At 36.0% G+C, this 25407-nt stretch overlaps 1 protein-coding gene across 3 annotated transcripts in view; it reads right to left on the minus strand.

The window, feature by feature from the left end:
• Nucleotides 1–24224, minus strand: part of LOC148939426 (cyclin-dependent kinase 4-like) — a 70429-nt gene extending 46205 nt beyond the window's left edge. The window contains exons 1-2 of one of the 3 annotated variants that reach the window (XM_089106743.1): nucleotides 24173–24224; nucleotides 4107–4233 (exon numbers count right to left, since the gene is read on the minus strand). In XM_089106743.1, the coding sequence (XP_088962869.1) occupies nucleotides 4107–4155 (49 nt within the window). In that variant the 5' untranslated portion in view covers nucleotides 4156–4233; nucleotides 24173–24224. Of the gene's footprint in view, nucleotides 1–4106; nucleotides 4234–23661; nucleotides 23793–24015; nucleotides 24037–24172 lie in introns of those variants that run through there. The other 2 variants (XM_089106745.1, XM_089106744.1) reach the window with 2 other exon arrangements.
• Between the last annotated feature and the right edge of the window lie 1183 nt (nucleotides 24225–25407).

Consider the following 25407-nt stretch of genomic DNA (forward strand, 5'->3'; position numbering starts at 1 on the left):
CTTTGAGAAAAAACCCAGAACTGAACTGGAAACTTTTTATTTTCTTGGAAAAATTAGAAGAGAACTTGAACATTTTGCACTTCATTGAGAAAATTTAGAATTAAGGTGGAAATTTTTATCTTCATGGTGAATATTCACGATCAATGTATAACTTCTTCTATCTTCTATGAAAAACATGGAACAGAACTTTAAATTTTTTCATCTCTGAGAAAAATCGGAACTGTATTTAAGAAAATTTAGAATTAAAGAAAAACTTTTAGTCTTCACTTGAAAATAATCACAATCATAGTATAACTTTTCCTATCTTCTACGGAAAAATTTAAAACTGAACTTAAAATTTTTTATGTCTTTGAGAAGTTAAAAACTGAAGTGGAAGCTTTTTTCATTTTCATTGGTAAAATTCAGAATTGAGCTAACTTTTTTCTCTTCTTTAAGAAAATTCAGAAGAGAACTTGAACATTTTGCACTTCTTCGAGAAAACTCAGAATTAGTGGTGCTCCTTATCTTCATGTCGAATATTCAAAATCAATGTATAACTTTTTCTATATTCTATGAAAAATTTGGAACTAAACTTTAAATTTTTCATATCTGCAAAAAATCGAAACTGAGTTTAAGAAAATTAGAATTAAAGTGAAACTTTTTTTATCTTCACTGGAAAATAATCACAAGCATAGAATAAATTTCCATATCTGCAACAGAAAAATTTGGAACTGAACTATAATTTTTTTATGTCCTTGCGAAACTAAAAGTTGAAGTGGAAGGTTTTTTCCATTTTCACTGGTAAAATTCAGAATTGATCTAACATTTTTATCTTCTTTATGAAAATTCAGAAGAGAACTTGAACATTTTGCACTTCTTCGAGAAAACTCAGAGTTAAAGTGGAGTTCCTTATCTTCATGTCGAAAATTCAAATCAATGTATAATTTTTTCTATCTTCTAAGAAAAATTTGGAACCGAGCCTTAAATTGTTCACCTCTTTGATAAAAATCAGAACTGAATTTAACAAAAATTAAATGTAAAGTGAAACTTTTGGTATTCATAGAAAATAATCACAGTCATAGTATTACTTTTTCTATCTTCCATCTAAAAATTTTGAATAGAAATTTAAATTTCTTTATTTCTTTGGAGAACTTAAAACTGAAGTGGTAGATTTTTTTTTTCTCTGGAGAAATTAGAATTGAAGTGTGTTCTTTGGTAAAGTTCAGAATAGAACTTGAACTTTTCTTCACTTCGTTGAGAAAATTTTAAATTGAACTAGAACTTTTTATCTTCCGGGAAAATATTCACAAGTATGGTACTACTTTTTCTATCTTCCACCGAACAATTTAGAATTGAACTTTAAATTTATTTATGTCTTTGTGAAATAAAGAACTGAAGTGGAAGATTTTTATTTTCTCTGGTGAAATTAGAATTGAATTGTGTTCTTTGGTAAAATTCAGAAGAGAACTTGAACTTTTCTTCACTTCAGTGAGAAAATTTTAAATTGAACTAGAACTTTTTATCTTCCGGGAAAATATTCACTTTCTTTGTGTCTTTGGGGAACTCAAAACTGAAGTGCAAGATTTTTATTTTCTCTGGAGAAATTAGAATTGAAGTGTGTTCTTTGGTAAAATTCACAAGAGAACTTGAACTTTTCTTCTCTTCGTTGAGAAAATTTTAAATTTAACTAGAACTTCTTATTTCCTGGGAAAATATTCACAACTATGGTATTACTTTTTCTATATTTCACCGAAAAATTTAGAATTGAACTTTGAATTTCTTTATGTCTTTGTGAAATAGAGAACTGAAGTGGAAGAATTTTGTTTTCCCTGGAGAAATTAGAATTGAATTACGTTCTTCGGTAAAGTACAGAAGAGAACATGAACTTTTTTATTTTCTGTGAAAATCTTGGAATATTATTTTAAATTTTTCATCTCTTTGAGACAGATCTGAACTGAATTGGAAATTTTTTATATTATTTGTAAAAATATAAATTAACAATAACTAATATCTTTTTTATTGAGAAAATTCATAAAAGAACTTGAACTTTCCTTGACTTCGTTGAGAAAATTAAAAATTGAACTAGAACTTTGTATATTCCTGGAAAATATTCGAAACTATGGTATAGCCTTTTCTATCTACTACGGTAAAATTTAGAATAGAACTTTAAATTTCTTTATGTCTTTGGTGAACTTAAAACTGAAGTGGAAGATTTTTATTTTCTCTGGAGAAATTAGAATTGAAGTGTGTTCTTTGGTAAAATTCAGAAGAGAACTTGAACTTTTCTTCTCTTCGTTGAGAAAAATTTTAAATTGAACTAGAACTTTTTATCTTCCGGGAAAATATTCACAAATATGGTATTACTTTTTCTATCTTCCACCGAAAAATTTATAATTGAACTTTAAATTTCTTTATGTCTTTGTGAAATAAAGAACTGAAGTGGAAGATTTTTATTTTCTCTGTAGAAATTAGAATTGAATTTTGTTCTTTGGTAAAATTCAGAAGAGAATTTGAACTTTTTTTTCTTCTATGAAAAATTTGGAACAGTATTTTAAATTTTTCCAACCCTTTGAGACAGATCTGAACTAAAGTGGAAAATTTTTATATTATTTGGAAAAATAGAAATGATCAATAACTAATTTCTTTTTCATTGAGAAAATTCAGAATAGAACTTGAACTTTCCTTGACTCGGTAATATATATATATATATATATATTATTGGATTAAAATATCGAAATAAACAAAATGTCCCCCTCCTTAGAGTATGAAGATAGCGTTTTGAGTGTCTAAAAAAAAACATTACATCTTCGTGAATTGGCACCCCTATTACTTCACAGTGAATAAATTCGAACTTCCACTAGGGCTAATGGGGCTAAAACGTTTAAACAGATTATGGATTAAAACCCTTAGACCCTTCCCCTCTGTCCCCTCACCTCAAGTCATTTGGTTGACATTGCTACGACACCAGGAATTTATTCTAGTCCAATAGGAGCTCATAGTGGCAAAAACTTCAAACTGATTTTAGACCAAAATATTTAGACCCTTACCCTTCTCCAAATCAAGATTCAAGGTCCACTACCCCTCTCGCACCCCTTGAAAATTCCAAATTGATCTCCAAAACAGTTCGCACGACGATAGAGGCACGCTGTGTTGATCACTTCGCAACAAACAGTGTCTTTTCATTCACCTCACTACTTAGCAGTGAATAGATGATAGATCCCCCTTTCTGTGGGAGCCAGCATTTTTTTCTGTTTTTCTCTCTGTATTGAGCTCCCTTTTCCTTAGCCCAAGAAATAAGGATACAAGTTTCAAGCTGATAAAAAACAAATCGTTCGTCCTATTTTGGGTACCATTCCTTGGAAGCATGGTTTCCCGAAACAATCTTCTTTTGTACACTATGTCCAACTTGACCCAAGTACTTACATCTGTAAGCTATAAACTGATCAGGAGACGGAGAGTTTGTTAGCCCCTAGCCCTTTTGTTCAACTATAGCACATATCTGTAAACGATTGGCAATTTGCAAAATGTGTACCCTTTGCCCCAGGCGTTGAGGGGATCATTCAATCCAGGAAGGCACACATATTTGACATTTGGACTATTTTGAACAAATTGACTACCTCAAGATTTTGACCAGATCTTTTTGGGGCTAGGGCGGTTGGAGAGCAAAAACGGACACAGGAAAGGGGGCTGGTTGCTCTCTAATCACTTTTGAATATTGAAAAGTTCACTGGAACTTTCAATTTTCAATCGAACAAACCCCCTTCCCAGCTTCCATGACCACACCTTCCCTAGAAATCGGCCATGGAAAAAAAAGACAAATAAATAATACATAGAAGACACAAAGACCTTTACGTGGGCAATGCCGTCTGTGATGAAGCTCAGGGCGGAAATAGTATATTGGAGAAACATCAATTATTTTCTTTACTAAGTCTATGTTAATGTAGGGGCTATGACTGGGACAACAAGGAAGATTCCTCAGGTAAGCACTGAGCATGCTGAAATTTATCTAATGCTGTTTGTGTAGGATAATGGGGTATACTAGAATGGAAAACTAGGATAACATATGCTGAGTAAAAAGAAGTAAATAAAGATAAAACACAATTAATTGAAAAGGTGAATTAACTTACCATTGCCAATAATAGTCGATTCTTCATATCTTCCAACATCTGATGCCATATTTAGATTCAAATGCTTCTTTTGATATTAACTATAACACTAAAGTGAGGGAATTTTCAAAAGCAAACACTTATATTCCTGAAAATAAATTCAATTTCTTAAGATTGCAAAAACTGAATAAAACCTCTAAACACATTTCAACCTCTGATCAATGTAGCTTAAGTTTATTTTAACTGTTTCCCTACTAATTTTGTAAAATGAATTGCTTATTTTCAAGAAAAAATAAAGCCTTATAGGTACGTACTTTCCCTACAATCTTACAATATTTTGTATTACTTTCATGTAAAAACCTTTCATCTCTGTTAAGTAAATATTTACTCCTGCAAAACATCCATATGACACTTTGCAGAAGCGCACAGGCAAGCATTCCAGGAGGATGATCTTTCAGCTTATTTGGAGTAGGCCTAAATTTCCAAGTTTCCAAACTTGGATAAAAAACCGGACGGTTTACTGAATAATTTTGGCAAATGTTACTTTGAATAATCTTTGGAGTTACTTGACTTGACTTACTTGACTTAAGGCTCCTGTCGAGGGTTCGGCGTAGAGAACAACGAGACAAGGCGCCTCCAGGTTGACCTATTGCTTGCAAGGCTCGCAGCTTCTTTCACCGGGATGTGGGCTTGGGCGAGGAATTCATCGGCTTTGTCTTTCCAACTAGTCGGGGGGGGGGCGTCCTCTGGGTTGCTTCCATCCATGTAGGATGGGGTCGAAGTCAAATGCGACCCGTGCTGGGGAGTCGCGTGATATGTGAAGGAGGTGGCCGTACCACCGAACAGTACGCTGGGCGAGCTGCGTAGAGAAAGGAGTTTGTGTCGTACGTAACAGGAGGGTCTGATTGCTAACGAAGTCAGTACAGTGAAGTCCCTGAATTCATCGGAGATGTTTCGTCTGTGTGACATCGACGGTGCTAAGGATAGATTATGCAGCTGGCCACGTCTCCGCTCCATACAGCAGCACGGTGCTGACTGACACATTGTAAATGCGCATTTTGTTAAAGCGGCTTATGTTTGGCTTTCGCCAGATGCTACTCAGCCTTCCAACAAGTGCCGACGCTTTGGCTATTCTAGATGTAAGATCTTTTGTGATCAAGCCATCCCTCGACAGAATAGATCCCAGGTAAGTCAAGTCTTCAACCACATCTACTCCGTTACTTCCGATGCTGACTTCCTTTACGGTAGAACGAGACGTGGGGGGCTCAAGGAGCATAACATTGGTTTTCTGCCAGTTGATCTTCAGTCCAACTTTCGAGGCTTCTTCTGAGAGAACGTGGAGAACTTTGGTGACCTTTTCGACGGTGTCCGCAACTAGCGCTATGTCGTCGACGAAGTCAGCATCAGAGAGTAGTCAGCCTCCGAACTAAAGGCGATTCGTCGTACTGGTCATAACATGATCTATAACGCAGTTGCAGAGCTCGGGAGCGGTGGCGCAACCTTGCCGGACGCCAGTCTTCACCGAGAATGTGGGACTGCGTCTTCCATTGATTTGCATGCAGCTCTCCACATTGTCATACAGCTGTTCAAAAAGCGATCAATATTTCGGGGGTAGGCCAGTAGTTCTCAGTATCAGCCAAAGTGAACGGCGGTCAACAGAACCGAAGGCAGCCTTAAAGTCCACGAATGCGATGTATGCTTTTCGGTGGAACTCTCGCGTCTTCTCGATCAACTGGCGCAAAGTGAAAATTTCCTCCGTCGTCGACCTGCCGGGCATGAACCCAGCTTGCTGGACTCTTCTATTTCAACGCAAAAAGGTGAGCACCTGTCCCGCAGTGGCATGGTGAAGAGTTTACCAGGAACGGAGAGAAGCGTGATCCCACGATAGTTGGAGCAGATTTGGTGGCTGCCCTTGCGTTTCCAGAGCGGCAGTATGATGTCAGCATACCAGTCATTCGGTATGCTTTCCGTCGCCAACACAGCTGAGAAGATTAGCTGGAGCCACAGTACAGAATTGCCGCTGCACCCCCGTACTTGAGGAGTTCTGCAGAAATACCACAGACGCCAGGGGCTGTTTTACAGCATTTCGAATCTCAGAGGTGGTAAACGGTTGCAATACGAGGTCGGAAGTAGCCTCGGGTGTGGCCATGGCTGCTTGAATCAGATCTGGGTCGGGATGAGCAACTGCCTCGGTGCTCATAAGTGTTGAAAAGTGACTGCTCCAGGCGGAGAGTTGGCCTGCATCGTTATCCAGCATACCGCCTTTAGCAGAAAAAACATGCTCACGGTGGAAGTCTTCGCGGAGGTGTTTGTACAGGGAGCAGGCCTTGCAGCATCTTCAAGATCACTGGCTTTCTTGCCGACAAAGGCCTTCCTATCTCTGTGCAGTAGGCTATTGCGCAGGCCATTGAGTCGTCTGTACTCTGGCATATTGTTTGCTAAGAGGGCCTTCCGGCGCAGCTCGATCACGGACAGAGTCTCCTGGGATATCCAGGGTTTATTCTTTTGTCTGCTGCGGCCAACAGTATTGCCAGCAGAATCGAGTATGTTATCTTTGAAAGACTTCCATGCTACTTCAGGGTCGTCCAGAACTTGGAGGCAGCTGAAGCGGTTAGAGATATCGAGAGCATACTTCTGTTGCATCTAAGATGTAGCCAGACTATTCAGATCGAACTTGGGAGGCCGTCTTTCTTGTCGTTGCGCTCTCAAGCGTACCCTCAACGTGACGACTACCATACTATAGTCTGAATTTCCAAGCTCGGCCGACCTATAAGTCCGGCAATTTGTTATTGACGAGCGCCAGTGACCCGAGATCATAACATAATCGATCATCTTCTTTGTCTGGCGGTCGTTACTATACACACCACGTGTATTTGTGCATATTTCGTCTCAGAAAGAGCGTGTTTTATATGACCAGATTATGCATATTGCAGAGGAGTCTTTTTCCGTTGTCATTCAGTGGATCCGGAGTCACAGGGCCGAGAACGTTTCTCCACATGCCCTCCCTGTCATTTACCGTCGCGTTAAGGTCTCCCAGTAAGTGACAATGTCGTGGGTTGGGACTCTAGACAGGGTCACTGAGAGCTCTGCGTATAACTGATCATTCAATTCCGCAGGACTCGGATTGGTGGGAGCATAACATACAATAATTGTTCACTTTCCATGCTTGTTCTGGAGTTGGACCATCAGTATTCTATCTGAAATTTGTTTATAGGAGAGAAAGCATCTCTTGGCTCTGGCGTTCAGCGCGAGGCCTACGCCATTTGCCTTGCTTTTTGGGTCACCAGACCAGATCAGGTGATATCCTTGACCAATATCCTCGGACTCTCTTCCGACAAGACGGGTTTCCGTAAGCCCAATCACAGCTACATTTAAGTGTTTTAGCTCGAAGGCAAGCATTGATTTAGCTCCAGGAAAGTTGAGTGTGAGTACGTTCCAGGTGGCGAGGCGTATTCCACCTTGGTCAAGAAGGTTCATTCGATGGTCTGAAATCGGTCCAGGGACATGCTGGGGTCTTGGAAGGTAAAAGAGGGATAGGTCATCCAAGGCAGTATCATCGTTTTTCGTTGCGGTAAAGTTTTTGGGTGGAGGGCTGCAGGCCCAACCGACCCTAGGCCTGGGATCTAATTAGAGCTAGGACTTGCCTAGATACTGAGAGTCCCTGGGGCGGGCTCCACCCACCTCATTAGGTTGAGGCCTTTGGAGGTACAAGTTATCTTAATTTAATAGCTTACAAACTTAAGGTATGACAGCACTTTATTTTCAAAAGGGCTATCACCAGCTCTGACTAAGCCTAATACGATTTATGCGTCAACAATAAAAACTTAACAAGTTAATAAATAAATATTAAAATTTCATAATATAAATTAACAATATTGCATCAATATAAGAAATAGAATAAGAATAAACCATTTGGATGTAATTAAAAATATATGAAAAAATAACATAACAGAACAATAACATAATAACAAAAAAGAAGCACAGGCCAGGTCTTGAGTAAAAAAAAAAAAAATAGAGTCTCAAAAAGTGAAAAAAACTCAAATTGTTTCACAAAGAAATCAAACAGTTCGTGGTAACGAACTGTAAGTAAGGAGCGACCCGGCTCAATAGTAACCGAAACTCTAAAAAACGGAATTTTGATATCAATAGATAAATCAAAAGAATCAGATTTTTATATTGATTTGAAATATACAAGTTTCATCAAGTTTAGTCTTACCCGTCAAAAGTTACGAGCCTGAGAATATTTGCCTTATTTTCGAAAAAAAGGTAAAACTTCCCCTGAAAGCCTTATAATCTTAATGAAAGTCACATCACCAGATTCAGCGTATCAGAGAACCCTACTGTAGAGGTTTCAAGCTCATATCTGCAAAAATGTGAAATTTTGTATTTTTGCCAGAAGAAAGATCATGGATGAGTGTTTATTTGTTGTTGTTTTTTTCTTCCCCAGGGGTGAACGTATCAACCCAGTGGTCCTAGAATATCGCGAGAGGGCTTATTCGAACGGAAACTAAAAGTTCTAGTGCCTTTTTTAAATGATCAAAAAATTGGAGGAAACTAGGCCCCCTCCCACGCTCATTTTTCCCCAAAGCCGCCCAATCAAAATTTTGAGATAGCCATTTTGTTCAGGATAGTCGAAAAATCTAATAACTATGTCTCTGAGGATGACTTAATCCCCAAAGGAAAGGGCTGCAAGTCGTGAACTTTGCCCATTGTTTACATATATTATTGGTTATTGGGAAGTATACAGACGTTTTCAGGGAGAATCTTTTCTATGGGGGGAGGGAGGTCAGGGGGAGAAGGTTATGTGGGAGGATCTTTCCATGGATGAATTTTTCATAGAGGAAGGGAATTTTCCGCGAAGGGGGCGCCGGGTTTCCCAGCATTATTTAAAAAACGATGAAAAATTACATAAAAAACAAGTTTTTTAACTGAAAGTAAGGAGCAACATTAAAACTTAAAACAAACAGAAATTATTACGCAAATGAGGGGGTTCGCCCCCTCGTCAATACCTCGCTCTTTGCGCTAAAGTCATTTTAGTACTTTCAAAAGACCTTTCTATTCTAATTAAAACCTTTGTGATTCATGGGTCATTCTTAAAGAATTGGAACAAAATTCCAACCTTAGCGTAAACAGGGAGGTATTGACGAGGAGGCGAACCCCCTCATATACGTAATAATTCCTGTTCGTTTTAAGTTTTGATGTTTCTCCTTATTTTCAGTTGAAAAAAGTTATTTTTTTTTATTTAAACAAAATAAAAGAGACTACATAAAAACGAGTAGCAAGATAAAAAGTGACAATAAATGAAACTAAAATAGAGAAAAAAATGTTTGAGTCAAAAAAAATTAAGAGTTGTAACAGAAATGATCTCATTAGAAGTAACCTACTACTACTACTACTAACAACTCACCGCAGCACCAAGCCGCCTGAGGCCAATACACCTACGCAGGCTCCTCCTCCATCCTAATCTGTTCAAAGCCTCCCTTTTTACACCCTTCCAGGAAGTTCCCATTTTCTTTAAATCTTTCTTTATGACATTCTACCCCCCCCCCCCCCCCAATCTGTTTAGCCCTAGACGGTTGGCCAAAAAGGGCAATCTTTGGCAATCTGTCATCCTTCATCCGCAGAACGTGCCCTAGCCGTCTCAATCTTTTTCTCATTATAACCCTAGAAAGGGAGATTGAACCACACTTTTCGTACAGCCTTCTTATTGAAATACGGTCACTCAGCCAGGTACCCAGAACAATCCGGAGGCAATTTCTCTTGATAACACCTAGCAAATCTTAATCCGTTTTTCGGAGCGCCCATGCTTCAGAGCCAAATTTGACCACTGTCATCACTGTAGCTTCCAATATTCTAAACTTGGAATTAGAAGTAATCTACTATGAAAAAACAGGCTACCAAAACTTGTACTTTTTGGCAATCCAGCTGAAGCCAAGCTAAAGCAGGACATCCCCAAAAGGGTTGAGAAGGGGCCATAAGAAAAGATCTAAAGAAAGTAGGCACGTCATACAAGGGACTAAAAAGTGAAGTTCTGAAATTTTTTCAGCGGAAGAGATGCATATATAGCTATTGACTTCGGGTGACTTAGCAAAGCAACGATTTGTTAGTAGTAGTAGTGGCAGTATCATATGTAAACTTCATTAGGAAGATAAGTTTTTTTCTTTAAATTAGCAGAATAATGGGTGCCTAAGTCTGGCAGCAGAAAAGTTCTATATATGGGGAAACTCTTACTAAAAAGTTGAAATCGCTGGATAAAAAAGGATTTTGATCTCAAATTATCTTTTTATATTAATCTAAGGACTGCTTACTTATAGATGAAGAAAGTTAGAAAAGGCAATAAAAATATAAAATGACAAAAGATAGAGAAGATGGAACACAAATAAATCTAAAATACTTGATTGTTTCTGCTACGGAGGGATAAATAGTATGATGATAAAAAGAGGAAGGATAAAAGTGTATTGACAAAATTCTTTCTTTAAAAAAAAACTGCGCTTAGTGTACGGTACTCAAATAAGAAGGAACTTTTGACATCTAAATCACTGAGAAACATGTAACTAAATTCAATCATAAAAGAATTACTTTAATAAGTCCTAAGAAACATGCTTCTACTTGAATAGAATTAATTTAAAAAACTTTTCCCACAAAACAAGTTTAAAAAAAAGTAGAGCTCCATTAAACCAAAAATGAGCCAAAATAAAGTCAAATAATCTTCCAAGCGTAAAACTACCATAAATCGCCACGAATAAATAGATAAAACTCAAAACGAGTACAGTTTAAAATAAACGACGGAGTGAAACCCATAACAAGCAGACCATAAAATTAGTAGGCTGAAAAACCCCATGCCTTTTCAAGACCTGAATATAATTTGCACTTTACTGAAAAAAACAAATGACCGTGGAGTGTCAGTTTAATAAACGTATACTGATATTTATTCCTTAAAGCTTTAATAATGTTTATTTATTAAAGTAAAAAAGTGAAAACATTTCATATGTATTTTGTTTTCAGTAGAGGTCAAGTTATGTTCAAGTCTTGATGGGGTTGTCAGTCCTACTCATGTTAATTTTTGTTCGTTTTCAGTTTCATTTATTTGTTGATTGTGATTTGTGGTAGTTTTACGGTTAAAATATTATTTGACTTTATGTCTGCTCATTTTTGGCTTAGTGGAGCTCTTTACTTTTCTTTGAAAAACTCAATTGTGGAAAGTTTTTTAAATTAATTTCTGTTCGTTTTTTATTGACATAGTCTTTTTCATGGAAAAAAATAATATTTTATATCTTTTCTGTTTTTTTTTTTTTTATGAATCCATAATTTGGCTTGCTATTTTTATGTTGGAGAAACTTTTTCAACAATTTTTAATCGTGACACAAATAGTATTGTTTAATTTAAGTTTATACCTCCTCAAGTTAACCTGAAAAATCAAACTTAATATAATTCCCAAAATGTTTTATCTGTGCTCTTTGACAACCTGGATAAACTTACACTCTTTTGGTTTATTTAAACTGTAAGAGCAGAAGTAGTAATAGTAGTAGCCACAAAAGTTTCAAATTAATGCCCCCTGTCGTTCTTGATATATTGATGAGTTTTTTGTTGGCAACCATGCACAAAGGGCCTTATGATTTAGTTTTAAAGCAAAATTTAGTTTTAAACCATAATGGGCCAATTGCGTATTTGTGGGGGTTGAAATATCTATTATCCCTAGTGATAAAGCTGCTGGACTGTTCTAAACTACTGAACAAAATGGATCTCTCAAAATTTGTATTTGATGTGTTTGGAAAATATATGGGCTTGGGAGGAGGAATGCTTGCCCTCCAATCTTCTCTTACTCTTAAAAGAGACCTAGAGCGTTTAATCTTGAATCGAATTGGCTCCTTTAAAAGTTTCAATGATATTTCTAGCTAATACAGAGCAGCGCTGCCTATGATATAGCTTATATGCCCTTTTGAAAAACTGCATGCATATAGTTGTGGGGGGCCCACTATGGTGAGACAATTGGAGTCTCTGCAGTATATGTATTTTAAAAAAGTAGTTGGCTTGAATAATAATTTTAGTAGTTTGGTTCTTAGAGCTGACCTGGGTTTACCAAACTTGCATCATAAGAGGATTATACAGATGATCTAGATTTGGTTATAGGTATTACATTTGCCAGATAACCGTCAAGCGAAGGCGGATTATAACGAGATATTGAAATCTCCTAGAAAGGTAACATGGCCAAAACAGGTTAAAGCTGGACAAAACTGGTTTCTCATGGGCATGAAATGAAGACCAGGGTCCCAATTGCAAACCTGATGATTTTCTTAAGTTGCTTAATTTGCGGCTTAGGGACCTGGTAATCTAAGTTTGGCTTACTGATATTGAGAAGTCGGTTACTCTAAGGTTTTATAAGCAGATTAAAGTAGTGTATGGAGAGGAGTATTACTTGAGACTGAACCTACCATTGAGAGCAATGAAATATTGGCTGCAGATGCAAGCAAATTTTGTACCATTGCATAGGGGACACTGGAATTCTTATGATGCTGATGGTCTGGGAGGTAAGTGTGCCTGCCCCCTTTGTGGGGAGTATGAGGATAACCTGGAACATTGTATGAGTAATTGCCAAAGTTTAGAGAATTTAAAGAACAGTTTTTTTGGAGGGGATGCACCACAACCCCCAGGTGTATTGGAGACCTCTTCTAGGGAACTAATTATTGCAGTTGAAGATTTTATATATAAAAGAAAAAAAAAATATGCCTTAGAAGAACGGAGGTTATGATTTCAAATTGTTGACTGCTACTGTCTGATTTGTTCATTTTATACGTATAAATTTTTTTTCTGTCTTTTTTTCTTGTTCTTTTTTGTGTATATGGCCACTGGTTTATAAATACACGCACATTTAATTTTTTCGCTTAATTGAAACTCCCCTAAACGTTCCCTAGAAGTTCCACCTTAATATCCTTCGCGTCATTTGTTACAGTAACTGCAGTGGTAGTATTAATAGCATATGTATTGCCTTTTGGTGATTTGAACATCATTTTCTTTTGTCCTTTTTCATCTCCAGTAGTAGTAGTAGTAGTAAATGTAGCAGCAGTAGTAGCACAAAAATATTGCCTTCAATTGGTCAATTGATCTTCCCTTTTAATCATTTTCTCAAAGTTCCAACTTAATACACAAATCCATTCTTGAGATATGCTCTTTTGACCATGTACATGCACATAGTGTCTTTTGATTTAGTTCATATTTCCCCTCGATATTTTAAATGTATTACTGTGTTTGTTGTAGTAGTTGTTGTGGCAGTAGTAATAATACCATGTAAATATTACCTTTTTGGTCAATTGGTCATCTGCCATATCATTTCCTGAAAGTTCCAAATTAATATACTCAGTACTTCCCCAGTTACGTCCTTTGGACAGCCCTTATACAAAATATGTTTTGATTTAGTTCAACACTCCCCTCGACCTTCTCTGAAAGGCTTGCCTGAATACCCTTTGTCTTTTTGTCAACTAAAGGCAAAGCATGCATACCTTTCTCAATAACATATACTATATGTGAACAGTGAACAAATTTCCTAACTTATAGCCTTTGTTCTGGGGGCTTTGAGGGGGTTGACGTCCCCAAATGCATAATTACAAGACCTTTCAACTATACTGAAGAAAGTAGACGTCTCAAAATTTTGATGGGATGTTTGATTTCGAAAATTATCGTTGTGGGAGGGGGGAGGGGGCGGTTGCCCTTATTTCACTTTTGACTCTTAAAAAGAGCACTACGAATCCTAATTTCCAATCAAATGAGCCCTATCCAAAGTTTATACAACCACCCATTCGATAAAACCTGATATGCCTTCGGGGCATAACTTACAACCCGTGCCCCCAGGTTCTGAGGGGCTATTTCAACCCTGAAGGCCTTTTTTATATGATCTTTAGACTATTTTTGAGCAAAGTGACCATCTCAAAGTTTCTATTAGATGCATTTGAGGAAAAGAAGACTTGGGTAGAGCTAGTTGCCCCCTTATCCCTTTTGACTCTTAAAAAAAAACACTAGGACTTCTGATTTCCAATTAAATGAGCCACATCCAAAGTTTATACAACCAGCCTTTCCATTAAACCTTAAATATTAACAGTGGATAACTAATATAATTTATAGCCCTTGCCCTGAAGGCGTGGAGGGGGGGGTCATCTCCAAAGACATAATTACTGGACCTTTCAAATATTTTGATTGGATGTGTTTGGGAAAATGACGGTAAATAGTGAATAAAAATTCACCATTTGTGTCTTGCTTATCTGACAACTTCCTTCATCAAATGGTTGACAAGCCAACAAGGCAGTATAGTAACCAAAATCCTTCCTTGCTGGATCTTGTAATTTTGAGCAATCCAGATTCCCTTAACAGAAATGAGTTTCTCTCTCCAGTTGGTAACAGCAACCACTCAGTCATCCTCTCTGTATTATCCTTGAATAAATGTCTGCAACCAAATATTTGTTCTCAAACTTTTATTGAATATCAAGCAATACAGAAGGAACTAGCCTCAATAAATTGGTCAGAACTAATTATTTCTGATGTCAAAATATCATGGACAAATGTTAAAGAAGCCCTCCTATCAATTGAAAAAAAGCACTCCCATGACATCTACCAAAAACAGCCAAAAACACTTCCATTCCTCATAAAGGATACAAAAAGAATAATCAACAGGAAAGCCAGAGCCTGGAAAAGGTACAACACAGGGGAAAGGTACAGGGGAAAACACAGAAAAATTGGAAAAGGTATGCAAAGGCTTGGAATCTTGCCTCCAATGTAGTTAGGAAACTGAAGTCTCAACATGAGGAGAGGCTTGTCACAGACATCAAGGCAAACCCCAAATCTTTCTGGAGACATGTTTCTGCTAAAAATCCTAACCATCACACCATTCCTGGCCTTAAACATAATGGCATAACACACTCATCACCAGTAGATAAGGCTAATGTATTGAATATACAGTTTGCCTCTGCCTTCACCATCTGATCTTGTCAAACTATCCATGCAGCACCATTAAACTTAATATGTCATCCAATACCAAAATTATCAATTACTAAAGATATGGTCTTAAATAGCCTGGAAAAACTTGATGTTAATAAATCCAATAGCTCAGATGGGATACACCTAAGGTTTCTCAAGGAATGAAAAATTGTTCTCAATTCTCCCTTGTGTAGACTCTTCCAGCTGTCCCTACAAAACAGAGAACTACGTCGGATTGAAAAACATCCTATATCCAACCAATCCACAAAAAAGACCCCAAAGATCATGCAAAAAATTACTGTCCTATAAGCATTACTTCTGCAGTTGTAAAGGTGCTTGAGAGATTGGTCAATAGAGCTCTAATTCAGCACTTGGAAATTAACAACATTCTCACTTTCACTCAACATGGCTTCAGATCTTTAAGATCTTTTGATACTAATCTAATACACACATACGAGTATGTCAAATCATTGTTGAATAATGATTTACCTGTCAACATGGTGCTCCTGGAACTCTCAAAAGCATTTCACAGGGTTTGTCATGAATTCCTCATCACCAAACTAAAAGCAGCAGCTGTTGATGATGTTTTTGCCTAGTGGATACAGAGTTTCCTTTCAGAAAGAATGCAAGTTAGAAGAGTTCAAGACTCTCAAGGTGTCCCTCATTTCTCCTTGTCAACAACTGTTTTAAGCAACATTCCCCAGGGGACCATTCTTGCACCAAGTCTCTTCAACTTAAATATAGATGGTGCACCTAATCTTCTCTCAAACCTCCTCACTCTTTATGCTGACAATTCAAAACTTGTTGCTTCCCTTAACAATATCAAACTTTTTTTTTTAATTTAGTTAGCAGAAGGAATTTTTGCAAACGAACCTTTTATATTGATGAGTATAAAAATATGGTTCAGGAAATGTATGCAGCATGATCCCCCCCTGTTGGGCCCGTTGCCACCATATCACACGGAGCCTCTGCTGATCCCTTGATTTCTTAAATGCTTGACCATACTATTAATTTTCAAATTTATCTTTTAATCATCATGTCTTGCAGGTCATAAGACAGTATTGCTACAAATTGTACATTGTTTCAGAAATTCTTTCCAGTTATAAATTTGATGCTCGGAACAATTCTAAAGGATTGGATTGAACCCTGGGCCATCTGGATCGTAGTGGCGTTTGCTGGTGTTTATCTAATTGCTCAAATTGTCCATCTTTTATTTAAGAGATCACCAGTTAAGTCGTCAAGTACAGAAAATATGTTAGAAGTTTCTAGAAACCGAACTAGTTCGATGGAAGTTATCTGGTACATTTATTTAGCTGCAGCTCTGGGAATGACAATAGCAATAATTATATCTTTACTCTAGTCTTGTTTTATAGGAAATGGGACTTGAATAAATTATTATTTCAAAAAAAAAGAAAAAAAAAGAAAAAAAACTTGTTGGTAAAGCAGCCACAACCTCTGAACTGCAATCTATCCAAAAGGACCTTGACATTCTTGGGACTTGGGCTGATACATGGCTCCTCTCTTTCAGTAGTGATAGATGCATTGGAATCCACTTTGACAATCACAGTACATATCAGAAATACGATCTCCAAGGTAATCCCCTTTTTGCAGTCTCTGAAAAAAGAGATCTTGGAGTCATTGTTGATTGTTAAATTAAGTTCAGCACCCATGCAAAATCTATATTGTCATCTACTCTCCAATCTCTTGGAACGATCAAAAGAACTATCTCTAGCAGACACCCAAGTGTATTTACAAAGCTCTACAACACACTAGTTAGCTTTGCACCTAGAGGTTGGAATATCACTGGTGTCACCCTATTTCAAAAAGACAAAGAAATACTAGAAAGAATACAACAAAGGGCAACCAAAATGGTCAAAGGCCTCAAACGAATACCATACAAAGAGCATTTACATCACTTGAAGCTTCTTATTCTTGCATACCAGAGGAAATGTGGCAACATGATAATGGCTCACAAAATTATTTCAAAAAATGTTCTCCCTGGTCACCTTGCCACCCCCCAGAATGTTCTGTGACTAGTGGGCATTCCAAGAAAATTTTAAAGAAATGCTCCTTAATCTGAGAAAGAAGCCATTCCTCAGCCAGGAAGTAACATACTTGTGGAATCAACTCCCTGAAGATGCAGTGGCTGCTGATTCAACAGGTGCATTCAAGCAAAATCTTGACAAAGAATGGCTACAGCAAGAGTTACTGTACAACAGGGAAGCTGCTGATTCCTTAACCAAAATGTAGTAAACAACCTACAGAAATAATAATGGAGCATAACAAGGATGAAAATCCTTAAATTTGCTCCAAGCTGCAATTTAAGGTAAAACCCTCAGCCACACCAGAGATATTTCAAATGTGCCTATATTTTACCTTGATACAAACAATGTATTTTGAATTTTTTCAGCACTCTCCTCACCGTTTCCTGAAAGTTTCAACTTCACACTCTTGAAAGTTCCTGAGATATTGCAGATGTATCCTTTTGACGACCTGGATGCACATAGTTTCTTATGATTTGGCCCAATATATCCACCAACATTCCCTCAAAGTTTCAACTTAGTACCTTAAGCTGTTCCTGAGATATTATAGATATGCCTATTTGACAACATGGAAGCAAATAGTGTGTTTTGATTTATCTTTAACATGTACCAAAAGCTTCAACTAAGCACCTTTTGCAGTTCTTAAAATATTTTAGGTATGTCATTTTGACAACATGGATGTACATAGTGTCAGTGGTTTAGTTCAACATTGACATCCAAATTGATATCCTCAGCTATTTCTGAGATATTGCAGATATGTCCTTTTGACCATATGGATATATATAGTTTCTTTTTATTAAGTTCAACATCTTTTTCAGCACTAACTAAAAGTTTCAGCTTATAATCCGTAGCCATTCTTGAGATATTACAGACATGTCCTTCTGAGAATTTGCATAAAGAAAGAAAAACGAGCAAAAATGGGGTTTTTTATAGGCCTAATGAAAGTACAGAAAAAACACAACAAAGCGAATATTTCGAGAGGACAAATGCCTCTCTTCTTCAGCACGAAACGAAATAATGTATCCAAGGAAAGTGCAGAAGAAATAAACAACAAAAAACAAACGCGAAAAATCAATGTGAAAAGAACCAAAAAACCAAAGAAAAGACCAAAAACTTAAAAGATGAATAAAATTATATAAAAGCCAAAAATTAAAAGAATTAAAACCAAATACCTAACAACCATAAGAGTGAGTTATTTGCCAATATCTGCGATTTGCAAAAAATCCGAAAAATATGAACTTCCATTGACTGATAATAGCAAACAACTGAGAGAGAAAAGAAAACAATTCATTTTTTGAATTGTTTTGTTGTGCACAAGAATCTGCACACACATAGGCCTACTGCCTTTTGATTTAGTTTCCCATCTCTTCCAACATGCCCTGAAAGTTTCAACTTATTACTCTTAGCTGTTCCTGAGATATAAAAAATACACCCTTTTGACATCCTGGATATACATAGAGCCTTTGATTCAGCTCAACAACCCCTCAACATTCTCTGAAAGTTTCAGTTTAATACCCTTAACTGTTCCTGAGATATTGTGGACATTCTAATTTGACAACCAGGATGCATGTGGTCTCTCTGGATTTAATTCAACATCCAAATTATAACAGCAGGATATCATTTGCACTATAATGAAAACAAAATACATTTTAAACATTTTCTCTTAAACAATGTTCACAAATCCAAAATTACTAGGACTTTCAGGAATGAATATCAATATATGTTAAACTGTCAATCTATATTCATTGGCTCTTTTCTGTTATAACTAGTTATTATATTATTTTTCATTCCTTTTTTTTAAGTTATGGCAAATAAAAACAAAAGGCTCAACATAAAAAATTTTTCAGCAAAGCACAAGTGATGTTCTGGTCTTTTGAAAGCTTTTGGGCTACTAAACCTACTATAGTTTGTGGTAGTTTCTGTTCATTTTAAGTTTGAATTGATCATTTATTTTAATTTCTCTTTGTTTTGGATATAATGTATGATTTATTTATCCAGCCCATAAATTGTGGAATTGTTCTATATTTGAATCTAACTTTCATTGACTTGTGGGATTCTAACATGGATAGAGACAATCTTATTTTGTATGTAATTTGTTAATAATTTTACTAGTAGGCATGTATTTCACAAGTTTTACTTAGCACCAGGATACCATAACCGAGCTTTATGATAGGCACTCCACCTTTCCAGGTAAGGAAATTAATGTGCCAAAACCCATTTAGGCAGGTGGTATTTCTCTAAGGATCCCTAGCATAAGGTTATCACTTGGGAATATTTCATTAGATTTAAGGTGCTTTTGCTTGTAATTTTACAATGACTTACATTTATTAATGATAAGACATTTCAATTACACAACTTACACATTTCAATTTGGTTGACTGTTTTGTCCTAGGTAATTGGATAGGTGAGTAAGGTCAAGAGCTTGTTTTATCTCAATTGCTAAAGTAAGAAAACAGTTCTTTTCTTCTTCTTTTGTTTCTTTCTTTCTAACAAAATAATTACCTCTGTTATTGATAATTATTTATGATTGCTTAAAGCTTTGCTTTTCTTTGAAAAGCTAAGGTAAAATACTATTTTGTCAAAATTTCAATAGGTAAATTTCAACCTGTCAAGTAGGTAAATTTCAAGTAAATTCAACCTGTCAAGTAGGCAAATTTCTAAGACTTAGAAATCAGAAGAGTCTTAACATGGAATCTTAGCAACACCTTCCCAGTGTGTATTTCTGGCCCCTTGTTTCATTACTGGAATTTTTGTTTTGCTAAACTAACCCCTTTCCAAGATAGTAAAAGAAGCTAAACTAGGTTTCTACCCCTAAAGAGTCAAAGTGATTGGAGTGTAACTACCCCCCCTCACTCATGTTCTAGTTTCCCCAAATGCATCCAATTGAAATTTTGAGATAGCCATTTGTTCAAAAAATAGTGTAGAGCTTTCAACTATGCTGCATTGGGTGGATATCTTAAAATTTTGATCTGATGTCCTTAGGGAAAAAATGGGCTTGGGGGGGGGGGGGGAGGGTGCCCTTAAAAAAAAATTTGGTCACTTAAAAAGGACACTAGAACTTTTGTTTTCCATTCAAATGAGCTCTTTTCTAATGTTATAGGACCATTGGGTCAATACAATCAACCCTGAAAAAAAAACATAAAAAAAAAACATAAACATGCATCCTTGGTCTTTTTTCTGTAAAAAAAAAGTGGAATTCCTCATATTTGTAGATGCATGTTTGAAATTTTCAAAGCAGAGTTCTCTGACATGCTGAAGCTCATGGAGTTATTTTTGTTAGGGTTGCTTTTTGGTTGGGGGGGGGGGGGTATCCCCCTTTTTTTAAAATCAGGCAAATTTTCTCAGGCTCATGGGTTTTGATGGGTAAAATTAAATTTAATGAACTTTATATACATGGAATCATCTTAAAAAACCAGTTCTTTTGATGTTTATATTGCTATCAAAATTGTATTTTTAGAGTTACAGTTACAATTTGTCTGAGTTGCTCAAAGTACAAATTATTCTCTGGGCTTTAGAAGACATAGGGGTCATCAGCCCAACTGATTATTTTAACTTCAGCTTGGTTATTTGTTGTAATTTCAGATTTTTGGGTTTCATTTATTTATTGATGGTGATTTGTGGTAGTTTTGTGTTTGGAAAATTATTTGACTTGATGTAATCTCTTTTTTGTTTAATATAGCTCTTTACTTTTCTTTAAAAAACTTCCTTTGTTGAATTTTTTATTAATTAAATTTTAAGACAAGCAGAAATAAAGACTTATAATAATTTGAAGCTAAACAGAGCCTGATTAACGACTATTAAGTTTATTTTTCATATCTTTTTTTACAAAAGATAAGATATTCCATAACATGTCTCAAAACTTTTATTTAAATGGTTGTTTCTAATGACAGATACATTTTTATTCTTTTTTTTATCATTGAGGTAAAATTCTACTTTAGCTACTTTTGGCTATCTGGGAAAGGGGTTAGGTTAGGAAAATGAACCTTTCAGGGATGGGTCTATAGGTTGCAGTATGTCCTGGGAAGGTAAGCCTATTTTGAAGTATCTACCTCCACGCCTCCTCTATCTAGAGGATCCTGACCTTTAAAAATCTGTGTGTTATATAAGTGAAACCTTGCAAAATAGATCTTCTGTTTAGATAAAGTACAACAAAATTGTTTTCAGCTTCACAACTTTCTACAATCTCTATTTATAAGGTTTTAAAGATGTACAAATACATTATCTAAATTTGGAAAAAAAACAGTGATATGGCTTAAAATTCTACTCAAATAACAGAAATTGTATTTTCAGAGCTAAAGCCACAGAAAACAAAACTGATAACTGAAAATTAAGGTAAGATGTTGTTTTGTCAAAATTTCAATAGGTAATAGACCTGTCATGTAGGCAAATTTCAGGATCTCTAGAGGAAGAAGGAATGGAGGTAAGAAGGCTACTTCAAAATACCTTCCTGGGGTATACTTTAGCCTGTAGACCCATCCCTGAAAGTTTCATTTTCCTAACCTTATCCCTTCCCAAGATAGCCAATAGCAGCTAAAGGGTAAATTTTTTGTTGCTCATATTATTGACTTATGAAAAAAGTATACACATCCCTCAATGCCTTTTATTATACTCTTTCCAAATATAATAATCATTTTTGTTGGATATTAGTTTTACACCCCCCCCCCTATATATACCAATTCAGGGTATATATTTGCACATTAGGGCGGGGAGTTTAAACTTACCTCTCATTTACATTAGAAATAAAATTTACCCCCACCCCCTAATTTGCAAATATATACCCTGAATTGGCATGGGCGTAGGAAGGGGCAGCTGCCCCTACTAGACCTTCAAATTTACAATATATATGGCTGAAAAAGCCTATGTTTGGAAAAACAGATGACAAAATGCCTTCCATCACACTATCAACTGCCCCCCCCCCTAAACAATATGCTGCCTATGCCCATGTGAATTGGTATATATAGGGTTGGGGGTAAAATTCATTTCCAACAAAAATGATTAGCCTATTATATTTGGAAAGAGCATAAAAAAAGGCATCAAGTGGTATGTTTACTTTATTTATAAGTCAATAATATGAACAATAAAAAATTTACCAGCTAGTAGAATTTTACCACTTTTAGTGGGAAAAGTTTTCTTATAGGGGTAAATTTCTACCAAATCATATTATTGACTTATGCATAAAGTGAATATACCACTCAATGCCTTTTTTTATGCTGATTACGAATATAGTAATCATTTCTATCAGAATTGAATTTCAGCCCCCCCCCATATATATGCCAATTCAGGGTATATATTTGGTATAATTCCACTTTACCTGCTTTCGGCTACCTTTGAATAGGTTAAGGCTAGAAAAATAAAACTTTTAGAGATGGGACTACATGCTATAGCTTATCCTGGGAAGATATTTTGTAGTGCCTACCTCTACTACTTCTTTCTCTAGAGGGTCCTGAAATTTTGCCTTCATGACAGGTCTAGCCTATACCTATTGAAATTTTGACAAAACAACATTTTACATTAATTTTCAGTTATCAGTTTCTTTTTCCCTGGCTTTAGCTCTGAAAATGCAGTTTCAGTTATTTGAGCAGAATTTTAAGCCATATAAATAGTTTATTTCAAAAATTTAGGAAATGTATTTGCATATCTTTAAAACCATATAAATTGGGATTGAGCAAAGTTGTGAAGCTGAAAACAGTTGTGTTGTACTTGATTTAAGCAGAAGATCTATTTTGCAAGGTTTCACTTTTAAAACACACATATTTTTAAAGGTCATCAAAGGTCAGGACCCTCTAGAGGGAGAAAGAGTGGAGGTAGGTACTTCAAAATACCTTCCCGGGACATACTTTAGCCTGTAGACCCATCCCTGAAAGTTTCATTTTCTTAACCTAACCCCTTTCCAAGACAGTCAAAAGTAGCTAAAGTAGAATTTTACCATATATTTCTACAACCTAACCTAACCCTTAATTGGCATATATAGGGGGGCTGAAATTCATTTCCGATAGAAATGATTGTTATATTCCTAATCAGCTTAAAAAAAGGCATTGAATGGTGTGTTCACTTTATTCCTAACTCAATAATATGATTTGGTAGAAATTTACCCTTATAGGCCTATTAATCTTGATAAGAACCCATGAGCAGTCAGTGATCTAATCCTTTTTCTTTGGTTTCTTGTACATAATGAGACTATATTGTGCATGGGCATAGGGAGGGGGCAGGGGGGCAGCTGCCCCCCCAAGACCTTCAAATTTACCATAGATATGGCTGAAAAAGCAGATGGTTTGGAAAAAGCAGTTGATAAAACTCCATTGCACTATCAACTGCCCCCCCCCTGGACAATATGCTGCCTACTCCCATGATATTGTGCCTTTTTAACTAGGTGCTGCTGTTTGAGATGAGGGTATTTGTTTAGCCTTGGGTCACCTGATAAGGAGACATGTTAAGAAAACAATTCTTACTTTAAAATATGTATAATGATCCTAGTTCTTATATTATCCAACAGGAGAACCTTTATCATCAAGTCTTTCCTCTAAAAATTCTTCTTTTTCCAGCTTAAAATAAAAGTTTCCAAAACTCACGCTGCTGAGATTCAATGCTTAAGTCTTTTTAAATTGCCACTAGGCCTATAAATTGCGCCTAATAAGTTCTTTTATAGATAGCATTCATGCCAGTCTTTAGCATTCATATTTTGATATTTGCCCTTTGCTACTGCTCTTTAAAAAAAAAGTATATTAAAAAGACTGGCATGAACGCTATCTATAAAACAACTTATTAGTGTATGATTGGAAAATCTTGCTGTAGCCTACTGTTTGAACTTTATATAGTCTATTGTTTGAAGAATTGAATGAAAATCGCAGATATTACTGATCTTTATTGACTTTCTGAAAATATTTTACTTGGTCCATTGAGTGATTATATGGAAAACAGCCTACCAGTTTTAGAGATCAAGTGGTAGCCCTGCATTAAGGGCTTGAAATAGAATTTACGCTAGAAGTGATTATTAAATTTATAATGAGCATATAAAAAGCATTAAGTAATTTATTCACTTTCTTCTTGGCTAAATTAAACGAAAAAGCATAAAATAGATACTACCTGATTAATTAAGGGCCCTGGTATACTGCCGACCAATGTGTTGTCGTTTTGAAATTTTCGCGGGACAAGTGAGAGCCGCGTTGTATTTAAATCCATCTACAGGGCTAGTAGGCCTATAGATCACATTTAGAAAGCTCGTATGCTCCCTTTGGTTCCCATTGATGTGATTTTTTTAACGTAAAATGGCTCATGGATAGTGGATGCAGGAAAATCGTAAAATGGTTCACACAGAAAACGTTTCACTGCAACCTTTGAAGCGTAAAAACTAGAACATGTACACAGGAATAAGCTAAATCAAGTTCCAAAGCCAAAAAAATACTTAAAGGACTAACCTGTATTAGCCTAGAATAGCTATGCCCAACGAAAAAACGAAAAATTTTCTTATCGTTTTCCTGTAAATATCCCCCCAGGCCTTGCATATTAAAATCCTATGTTAAAAACCTCCTGTTGCTTCTCAAATATTAATGAAAAGCTTCTGATGAACATTTTTAGTTTCTAAGTTACTTACAATTTACGGTTCTACAAAGCTTTCAATTCAGAATACCGGATGCGGTTTTCAACGCTTCAGCAGAAATACTTCAGCGCAGCCGTTGAAACGCTGTGATACATAAACTTGCAGTAAAAAACGGAGGAAATTTGACGGATAGCGCAAAAATCGCCTGTTTTTTCTGGAAATCGCATCAGTGGGAACCCAGGGTATAAGCCTGAACCAATACAAATTGGTTCAGTAGGCCTTTCACATTGTTAAACTTAAGGCCCATAAGCTCTGAGGTGGAAGCCACTTATGCTATGTAACGTAAGCCTATTAGAAAGGTGAAAAAAAATAATTTAAGTAATTTCAAATTAAACTGCAATATATTAATTTTGGCCGTAAAATGTTTAGAAAAACCCGCAGAATAACATACCAAAACTTTGTAAGAATCCAAAACTGGGACATCCCCCAGAATTACTCTAATAAAAAATAAAAAAAATAAAGGCTGTAGCCTTGAAAGGGGTTTTAAAGGGCTTTTACTTTATAATGGGACCCGTTGAAAACAAATGTCAGCTATTAAGTTGCATTAGAATGAAGTTTCACCCAAAAAATAAGTAAAAGCCAAATTCCGCGAGAAAAGCCGCAAAATTTACTTTCCTTAAAAGTGTCATTTTATACCTTATCTTAATTGCTGATTTTCACAAAATTCAGTTAATTAAGAATTTATGAACTCGAATTTTCGCATCAAAAACTTTCTCAG

The sequence above is a fragment of the Artemia sp. Qi Xiang Cuo genome, chromosome 21 (assembly GCF_049724085.1).
Source record: "Artemia sp. Qi Xiang Cuo chromosome 21, ASM4972408v1, whole genome shotgun sequence".
NCBI classification, from domain to species: Eukaryota; Metazoa; Arthropoda; class Branchiopoda; order Anostraca; family Artemiidae; genus Artemia; species Artemia sp. Qi Xiang Cuo.